The following is a 10,849-nucleotide window of genomic DNA, read 5'->3' on the forward strand; positions in this document are numbered from 1 at the left end:
AGCCAGCAAACATATTTGCAATCTCTGAGTCAATACTAGAAATCCGATCGTTATACTTCATTACAGAAGGAAACCCTTTAATTTTTCTTTTGGAGTTGACGAAGGAATAAAATGTTTTTGGATTGGAAGAGATCCAATGCTTAATCTTCATCAGATAATTCTTATAGCATCTTATCTGTAGCCTGTTGTACTTAAGACGCAAGATGGAGTATGCAGCATAGTCACTATTAGAGCCAGATAATTTGAAACGCTTGAAGAAGTGTGTTTTTTTGTTTTTTAGATAATTAAGTTCTCTAGACCTCCAAGCAGTAGCTGGAGATGCTGAGGAGGTTTTGGAAAAAGGCACACATTTGAGGAATATCGCATGTAAAACGTTGGTGAAATGGACGGAGCTCGCTTAAATATCTCCGTCGTACTCAGGTCACTTTATTTTAGAGACTTTGTCGATTAGTAAAGACCAATTGGCCTTTCTAAACGGAAACCGGCGCGAAGACGCATTCGGATCGGTAGTATTCCGCACCGGTGAGCTAAGACAATCCAGGTAAATTGAAAGTGCTGGATGATAAACATCCTCAGGCAATACCACTGGATCACATCGAGTAACAGAACAATTCGATGTGTCGTATGAAAAAATCGAATCAAGATATTTGCCAAATTTATTATGAATTCTGTTAAGTTGATAAAGACCAATGTCTGCAAGGTCATTTAAAAACTTGTAGAATACAACATTACAAGCAATGGGGACTAGCATTCCGTCAATAAAATTCCACGACACAAAGGGCAGATTAAAATCGCCAGCAAATAAGACAGAATCAACAGACCTTGAAAAACAAATATAAATTTCAATAGGGAAGAATGTTTTAAGTATATAGAAATATCTGACTGGGGCGGAATATAAGAAGCAACAAAATATTTATATGTAGATAAAAGTTTAACTCGCACGCAGAGGATTTCAACATCAGAAGAATCATCGAAGTACACTTCCTCAGCAGAGAACCTGGTATGTACGGCGATTAACACGCCTCCACCAACTCTGTTTCGTCGGTCGTTCCTAAAGATATCATAAGAATCTGCTAATATCTCAGAGTTAAACACAGTTGGTTTCAACCATGTCTCAGTAAAAACCAAAACGTCATAACAGAGCTCATGACTACGCGGTTGAAGTTGCCAATTTTCATGTGGTTGTTGTAATTTTGCTGTACACAGAGACAAATTTTGTGTGCAAAGGGATTTTGCACGCATTTATATTTGATCCCACATTAGTGAACGGCCAGGGTAATTTTTTATAAGCGCTTCCGAACGCCGCCAACGCAAATATACTATGGATCCCACAACCAGTTTGAAAGGGACTCGGGGAATTTTTCGGTTTTTCGTGAATATCACCTCTCCCGATATTTTTGGATGCGTCAACTATGTTGTATTATAGTACCATGTAATGTTCCAGGTTCTATAAATCGTTTCTATCTTAAATATAAGGAGGGACGTCTTGCAATATTTGGGGATGGTATTAAATTATTAAAGCGTCCAATGCATATCCGATTTAACAGAGTTTAAAGCATACGCAATGCAAGACTTATTGCACCCAGCTTTTGATTGAACTTACCCATATGGAATTCGATAACATGATCTTTAAGGTCATTTATTGTTGGACATTCCATATTACATATATCACAGCTCCAGATTGTTGGGCATGTTGAACCATCTTCGGAAACTTCAGAAGTATTCAATATTTCAACAGAAATCTCAGTTTTCACATCTCCTTCCATCATACTAAATAAATCTTCATCGCTGCGTACCATGTTTATTGTTTCAGTTTCATTTTTTTCTATACTGTTATAGACGGATAGAGGATCAATTTTGTATTCCTCCAGTTCCTGGTGCATAGTAAAGGGTACAAATTGAGTTTACTATTATAATCAAATGATATATACATGAAGGTACAAACCTCAATAACAAATTGTTCGGTAGAGCTATCTATAGGCGCAGGTACAATCTTTTGCAATCTAAGTTCTTTCAGCTCCTTATCACATCTAACTGCTTTAATTCTAAAGTTATATGCAATCTTTAGATTTTCGGAACACTTTAAACATAACACTTGAGGAAGTGCGTCAATTTTTGATGCATTTAGCTGTGTACATTCGTTGAAGTAGTCAAAGAACGTTTTACCGTCCCTTGAAATAACAGAGCTCATTTCAATTACGTTGTGAACGATTTGCATACAACCCCGGCACAGCATTATGGCAAATATTGTTTCTCTATTGTATGAAAGTGTATATTATATTCAATAATTTGGTAAATAAACGCTGAAAAAATTCTACAAGTTAAATCGAAGTCAAACAATAGAGCTGTCAAAACATCGATGGATCTATAGTATCGATAACATTTTTTATTTCGCAACGGCTATCAAGTACCAGTAAAACTCCCATCCATAGGATGGTGTCCGCATGGCACATAATTAATTCAACGTATTTTTATGGATAACGGCAGATCGAGCGACACTAGCACCATTTGATATAAAATGGGCAATCTTCAACTTTGACAACATGGAAAGCATAAGAAGAATTCGACATTTGGTTTGGGTAAGGGTGCTTTCACACTTTGCAAGTAAAATAATTTTTCCCACTCCTTGGTACTTTTTTCAACTTTTTTCGCAATTAAAAAATGCGCTTTAAATAAAGAATGGGTGACAAAATATGTTAGCAAGCATTTTGAATTGAGAATGTTTATAACAGTGCTTCGCGAAATTTTGTATGTGAACGGCAAGGCGAAATAAGATGGCAATATCGTCTGCTTATGGTATTCAGGAGCTTACGTTTATCGTCTAGCTTTACGTTATTCGTCAACCTCCCTTTCGTATTTCTAACAGACGAACGACGATTGTTTTGGACACAATAGCGTAAAAGGTAATGAGGCAGTATATTTACAAACGCAACATTTGGCATGATTGTAGCGATGTTACTGTCATGCATAAGAAACACAATGGGTGCTTTCAGCGAACCCTATTTTCATTTATACTTTGTGAACATGTTTCCGTTAGTTCAGTGATAGAAAATTTGTTCTCTGAACGCCGATTTGCCAAATGAAATTAATCAGCTCTATTCTGCATTTCGACTTGGATTGGAATTTTTTCGATTTGGCAATTTTGGTATTCTGTGTTCCAATCTCTTTCGATCCAATTTCAAATCGTTCGATTTTGTGTATTCTGCATTTCGATCGTAGTTCCGTTTTTCTAAGTTGCAAATTAGTTGGCGGAAAAATATTTTCTTTTTATTTTTTTTTATTAATTTATAACAGAATTTTAACAAAAATGTAAGTAAAACATGTTAAGAAACGTAGAAGGCTTGATGATGATTATTTTTTATATGTTTCCAGATCAAAAACAACCACCCCTATTCTGCATTTCGATTAAGTTCCCGTTCTCCACTCCGCTTTAATCGAAGTTTGGAATTCTGCATTACGACGGAATCGTAAAGAGGAAGAGCAAATGATTTTTCGAAATCATCTGTTGGTACGGAATGTGTGAACATTGGAACAAAATAAATTAAAGCAAATTTGTAAAAAAAAACACTGAAAAACGTTTATATTTTATTATCCACGCCATTTTGTACAAAAAAAAAGCAATAGAATATATTGCCGCAGTGTTATATTTTTTTGAGTGAAGTGCTTTCATAATTGTAAGTGTGTTTTTGTCGTTCTTTTGGCCAATTCCCTGCCGTGGCCACCAAGTTTTGTTAAAACGGATTCCTGCACGAATATAGTTGACATTTTCTGAATTTTAAGGATGCTAATTTCATTGCACTGGCCTAAAATACTTTATAAAGGTTTATTTATTCCTTCCGCAAGGATTGTTTACGTTTTCGCTTCACCTTCCTCTACGCCGACAGCTTGCTTTGGCATATAACTGGACCCAACGAACAGACACAAATTATAGCTGTCTATTATAATGGAATCAATAGCCGCGGCATATTTGTGGAGTTGGAAAGCAACGCATACGAAAATGGCCAGACGAGAATGGAAAGGCAAATATTGCGACATTTGTGTAATCCATTTGAGATGAGTGACGAATTGTAAGAAATTGAACTTAAAAGTGGTAAAGTTTAAAGACTTATTCTCTTATTTAGGTTCAAAAAAAACTCTCGACTTAACAAGGATGCTTTCAAGTATGTGTTAGATACTTTTGCGGGGCAAATACGTCCAAGGACTTCGACATCGACATGTTGTTTTTGACCTGGAAACATATAAAAAACAATCATCATCAAGCCTTCTACGTTTCTTAACAAGTTTTACTTACATTTTTGTTAAAATACTGTTATAAATTAATAAAAAAATAAAAAGAAAATATTTTTCCGCCAACTAATTTGCAACTTAGAAAAAACGGAACTACGATCGAAATGCAGAATACAAAAAATCGAACGATTCGAAGTTGGATCGAAAGAGATTGGAACACAGAATACCAAAATTGCCAAATCGAAAAAATTCCAATCCAAGTCGAAATGCAGAATAGGGCTGAACATGTCGATGTCGAAGTCTTTGGACGTATTTGCCCCGCAAAAGTATCTAACACATACTTGAAAGTATCCTTATTAAGTCGAAAGTTTTTTTGAACCTAAATAAGAAAAGAAGTCATTAAACTTTAGCACTTTTAAGATCAATTTCTTACAATTCGTCACTCATCTCAAATGGATTACACAAATCTCGCAATATTTGCCTTTCCATTCTCGCCTGGCCATTTTCGTATGCGTTGCTTTCCAACTCCACAAATAATGCCGCGGCTATTGATTCCATTATAATAGACAGCTATAATTTGTGTCTGTTCGTGGGGTCCAGTTATATGCCAAAGCAAGCTGCCGGAGTAGAGGAAGATGAAGCGAAAACGTAAACAATCCTTGCGGAAAGAATATATAAACCTTTATAAAGTATTTTAAGACAGTGCAATGAAATTAGCATCCATAAAATTCAGAAAATGTCAACTATATTCGTGCAGGAATCCGTTTTAACAAAACTTGGTAGCCACGGCAGGGAATTGGCCAAAAGAACGACAAAAACACACTTACAATTATGAAAGCACTTCATTCAAAAAAATACAACACTGCGGCAATATAATTTATTCACCCCTATTCTGCATTTCGATTACGTTCCCGTTCTACGCTCCGCTTTAATCGAAGTTTGGTATTCTGCATTACGACGGAATCGTAAAGAGAAGAGTAAGAGCAAATGGTTTTTCGAAATCAGCTGTTAGTACGGAATGTGTGAACATTGGAACAAAATAAATTAAAGAAAATTTGTAAAAAACACTGAAAAACGTTTATATTTTATTACCCACGCCATTTTGTACAAAAAAAGCAATAGAATATATTGCCGCAGTGTTACATTTTTTTGAGTGAAGTGCTTTCATAATTGTAAGTGTGTTTTTGTCGTTCTTTTGGCCAATTCCCTGCCGTGGCCACCAAGTTTTGTTAAAACGGATTCCTGCACGAATATAGTTGATATTTTCTGAATTTTAAGGATGCTAATTTCATTGCACTGGCCTAAAATACTTTATAAAGGTTTATTTATTCTTTCCGCAAGGATTGTTTACGTTTTCGCTTCACCTTCCTCTACGCCGGCAGCTTGCTTTAGCATATAACTGGGCCCAACGAACAGACACAAATTATAGTTGTCTATTATAATGGAATCAATAGCCGCGGCATTATTTATTGAGTTGGAAAGCAACGCATACGAAAATTGCCAGGCGAGAATGGAAAGGCAAATATTGCGAGATTTGTGTAATCCATTTGAGATGAGTGGCGAAATGCAATAAATTGAACTTAAAAGTGGTAAAGTTTAATGACTTATTTTCTTATTTAGGTTCAAAAAAAACTTTCGACTTAACAAGGATGCTTTCAAGTATGTGTTAGATACTTTTGCGGCGCAAATACGTCCAAGGACTTCGACATCGACATGTTGTTTTTGACCTGGAAACATATAAAAACAATCATCATCAAGCCTTCTACGTTTCTTAACAAGTTTTACTTACATTTTTGTTAAAAATTTGTTATAAATTAATAAAAAAATAAAAAGAAAATATTTTTCCGCCAACTAATTTGCAACTTAGAAAAACGGAACTACGACCGAAATGCAGAATATAAAAAATCGAACGATTCGAAGTTGGATCGAAAGAGATTGGAACACAGAATACCAAAATTGCCAAATCGAAAAAATTCCAATCCAAGTCGAAATGCAAAATAGGGCTGATTGCTTTTTTGTACAAAATGGCGTGGATAATAAAATATAGTTTTTCAGCGTTTTTTTAATTTTCTTTAATTTATTCTGTTCCAATGTTCACACGTTCCGTACAAACAGCTGATTTCAAAAATCATTTGCTCTTCCTCTTCTCGTTACGATTCCGTCGTAATGCAGAATACCCAACTTCGATTAAAGTGGAGCGTAGAACGGGAACGTAATCGAAGTGCAGAATAGGTGTGAATATCATTAAATTTTAAGGAAAAATGCTTATTATTCACACTTCACTATAATATTCACCCCTATTCTGCATTTCGATTACGTTCCCGTTCTACGCTCCGCTTTAATCGAAGTTGGGTATTCTGCATTACGACGGAATCGTAACTAGAAGAGGAAGAGCAAATGATTTTTCGAAATCAGCTGTTTGTACGGAATGTGTGAACATTGGAACAAAATAAGTTAAAGAAAATTTGTAAAAAACACTGAAAAACGTTTATATTTTATTATCTACGCCATTTTGTACAAAAAAAAGCAATAGAATATATTGCCGCAATGTTATGTTTTTTTGAGTGAGGTGCTTTCATAATTGTATGTGTGTTTTTGTCGTTCTTTTGGCCAATTCCCTGCCGTGGCCACCAGGTTTTGTTAAAACGGATTCCTGCACGAATATAGTTGACATTTTCTGAATTTTATGGATGCTAATTTCATTGCACTGGCCTAAAATACTTTATGAAGATTTATTTATTCTTTCCGCAAGGATTGTTTACGTTTTCGCTTCACCTTCCGCTACTCCGGCAGCTTGCTTTGGCATATAGTCTGTTATACTGGAATCAATAGCCGCTGCATTATTTGTGGAGTTGGAAAGCAACGCATACGACCATGGCCAGGCGAGAATGGAAAGGCAAATATTGCGAGATTTGTGTAATCCATTTGAGATGAGTGACGAATTGTAAGAAATTGAACTTAAAAGTGGTAAAGTTTAATGATTTATTTTCTTATTTAGGTTCAAAAAAAAAAAACTTTCGACTTAATAAGGATGCTTTCAAGTATGTGTTAGATACTTTTGCGGGGCAAATACGTCCAAGGACTTCGACATCGACATGTTGTTTTTGACCTGGAAACATATAAAAAACAATCATCATCAAGCCTTATACGTTTCTTAACAAGTTTTACTTACATTTTTGTTAAAATTCTGTTATCATCATCATCATTTATTGCAAAAATAGTATTAGTACAATAAGATCTAGGATCTTTTATAGTACAAAAAAAAGATAAATCGCAATGTAAAAAAGAACAAAAGTCATAACAGAGGGTTATGTAGGTTAAATTATCATATTAAACATAGAGAAGTATCTTAAATTACTAGTATCCAAAATAAACAAATAATTAAATTCAATAACAAAACATTGTATACACTCATACATATTGATGGCGAAAACTCAAGAAGTATAATAGTTTCAACTAAAATGAGCATAAAGAACATTTTTAAAGTTGCTTTTATTTAGACTACTATGAATGGATACTGGAATAGAGTTCCATAGGCGAATAGCATTGACAAAGAATAGCCGTCCAGATGTTAGATAGTTATAAGTTGGTACTATTAGGTTGTTGATTCGAGCAGACCTGGGGAATATTAGCTTATCATATAGGTAACTAGGCTCCTTATACATGATAAGTTGACAAAGGAAAATGCTGTTTCTAGCTATCAGATATTCGAAGATTTCACAGCCCAGTAGACGGGCTCTCCAACTGGATATATGATCAAATCTAGCTAAGCCGAATACATAAAGTGTAACATGATTAAATGCTACATCAATTTTATGAGCAGACTGGGAGCTCAGTTTACTGCACACTAGCTCAGAGTAGCAAATGATCGGCATAGTCAATTGAATTGCAAGTTTTCTTCTAACATTGACCGGAGTATAAATAGCAGGCATTCGTAAGTTTCTTAAGATATTGTATACTTTCTTAACCACCGAATTTACATGATCATCACAGGACAGCGTCGTGTTAATAACAAAACCAAGATTAGTCACTTTTGAAACGAGTTTGAGACATTTACTGGCAACGCACAAGGGCGAAATACTTGAGAAACTTATTCGTTTTTTAGATATAGGCAACACGTATGATTTCTCACTGTTCATGCGTAAGTCTTTTTTCCTAGCCCATTCCAATATGGCCGTTAAGTCATTATTCAATCTTGAGCATAAATCGTTTGTCCCCTCATGATTTCCCGACAAATATAGTTGAACATCATCAGCATATGCATGCATATGAGCATGCTGGCATGCATTAAATATGTCATTAATAAAAATACTAAAAAGTAGTGGACCCAAGATAGAGCCTTGGGGTACCCCTGCCAATAGTGGTTTTAGACCTGAAGTTTCGGAGCCGACTTTGACAAGCTGGGATCTACCCGTCAGATAACTTCGCATGAGCCGCACTGCGGAGTCATCAAAACCAAAATAATTTTTTAATTTTAAGCACAGCAGATCATGGTTCACAGAGTCGAAGGCTTTTGAGAAGTCAAGTAGGCATAATAAAGTCAACTGGTTTTTGTCAAAGGGTGCCCTGATGTCGTCTAAAATTTTTATGATAGCCGTGGAGCAACAGTGATTTGATCGGAAGCCTGACTGGAATGGTGATAGCAGACTATGTTTGCTTTCACCCCAGTCGGGCCACCAAGGGTAGGCTTGCCATAATTTTTCCAATTCAATTCCTGACTGATGTGAAATTTTAAAAGATTATAAATCAATTATAGAAACAACAAAATTCATTCATATACATTTAGCAGTCTTAAAATTGCAAGTTATATGGCATATATATACCATTTATGTGGTGCCCTTTATTTTAATGAATAAGAAACACTTTTTTTTAATTTGGGCCGTTCAGCATTTACATTCGTTTTCAAAAATAATTAATACTAATTACAAAATTAACAATTATTAAATTATTTGAATATTCAAGTCTGTATATGTCGATACTCGTTTTATAACTCCGCTTTTTCATATTTTTCAATACTTCAATATTTTATTACAAAAGAATATGTTTCTGTGTTCAATCTGGATACAGTAAAATACAGTAGAACGGATTAAAGTATTTAGTACCTTAACCCATTCCCACATGTATATTATATGTACATACATACATATATGTAAACTTATCACTTCAGAAACAATTCACTTATTTAAATTAACAAAGCAAAAGAGACTAGTCCGTGGTTCTCTCAAACGGAGTTTAAAGCTTGTATTACAGGTACTCTGATTTCATTTCAAAAATACCGAAAAATAAAATATAGAAAGTAAACACAGCAACAAATTTTTCGTGATTAAGAAATAAAAGTTGCGACAACCCGTCATTTTTTTTCTTTAATCCATTTTATGATTTTTAGTATCCCACTCATACTTTTCTGCTGAAGCAGCTCGTTTTAGTAGCTGAATGTTAGTTTTTATTTTATCGTAGAATGTTGAACAGTCCTCGTCACTGTTTATTTGAATGCTCCGCCAAAACTGAAATACGCATTCGACCACGTTCCTCGGACCATTGATATTTCACAAAGGAAAATGACCGCTCCACTGCGGAAGATGTCCCTGGAATGCACAAAGCAAACTCCACTATTTTCATTAAATTTATTATTTTAATATGAGATAGCTCTGCTATCTCAGCTCTTCGTATCCATCTGTGTACACAGGTTTGTGTTTTCCATTTTTCTGTTCCTTTTTCAGTATTTATAATAAATATCATTGACTAGTGAAATTCATTTCGTCGCTGTTAAACTCTTGAACTCTCTTCCCATCAGGGCTCCAAACCGGTTCGAAACGATCCACCCGCTATTTTGGGGCTTTGAACCGAACCGTTTTTTTTTTCTTAACTCCAAAAACCGAACCGAAAACCACCTAAAAAAAATGGTTCGGTTCGGTTCAATATAAAGTTTCAACAAAAATCACTTAACTTATTTAATTCACCACTTTGCTTGAAAATACAACTGTAAGATAAAAATGCATACATTTTTTCTCGATGGCAACGCCGTGGGTTGTCACTTTTGAGAGTAAGAGTGTCTACTGTTTGCGCCTGTGGTCAAAAGCTTGTGAAAAAATAAACAAATTTACATAATGAATTCAAACCCCGTGCATAACAACTTTGTATATGAAAGAGCTTTTTCATTTATAACATAGTCCGAACTATAACACAAACCACATACATATGTATAATTATAAAAATTTTTAAGTTAAATTAATCAAATTTTTATCAATTTTCGAAACTTTTTATTAACAGTTTTTAGAAAATTTCTGAATGTGCAGTCTTGAAGCTCATCTAACTGTAGTGTAATAGTGTGCAAGTTTCAAGTAGATGAGAATTACCGTTAAATTTTTTTAATTTTTTTCCCCGAGGGTGTTGCCCATATCTTCCATATAAAAACAAATTTTGTTCATGCGGTGTATGGAAAAAAATGCGAACACCCTCTTGAAACTTGCACATTATTACACTACAGTTAGACGAGCTACAAAACTACACACTCAGAAATTGTTTGAAAGTTTGTAATAAGTCTGGAAAACTGATGAAAATTGTATTAATTGTAGAGAGCTTTATGTAAGCTTTGAAATGTATGTATATGGGGTATTCCATC

The 10,849-nt window shown here is 34.7% G+C and overlaps 1 protein-coding gene across 1 annotated transcript in view; it reads right to left on the bottom strand.

Annotated features, from left to right (window-relative positions):
- The window catches only part of LOC137248776 (zinc finger protein 845-like), a 102,039-nt gene extending 99,697 nt beyond the window's left edge, over positions 1–2,342 (bottom strand). Inside the window, exons 1-2 of the mRNA XM_067779678.1 lie at positions 1,946–2,342; positions 1,604–1,874 (exon numbers count right to left, since the gene is read on the bottom strand). Coding sequence (XP_067635779.1) covers positions 1,604–1,874; positions 1,946–2,236 — 562 coding nt within the window. The 5' untranslated portion in view covers positions 2,237–2,342. The remainder of the gene's footprint in view (positions 1–1,603; positions 1,875–1,945) is intronic.
- Between the last annotated feature and the right edge of the window lie 8,507 nt (positions 2,343–10,849).

The sequence above is a fragment of the Eurosta solidaginis genome, chromosome 4 (genome assembly GCF_040869045.1).
Source record: "Eurosta solidaginis isolate ZX-2024a chromosome 4, ASM4086904v1, whole genome shotgun sequence".
Classification (NCBI taxonomy): domain Eukaryota; kingdom Metazoa; phylum Arthropoda; class Insecta; order Diptera; family Tephritidae; genus Eurosta; species Eurosta solidaginis.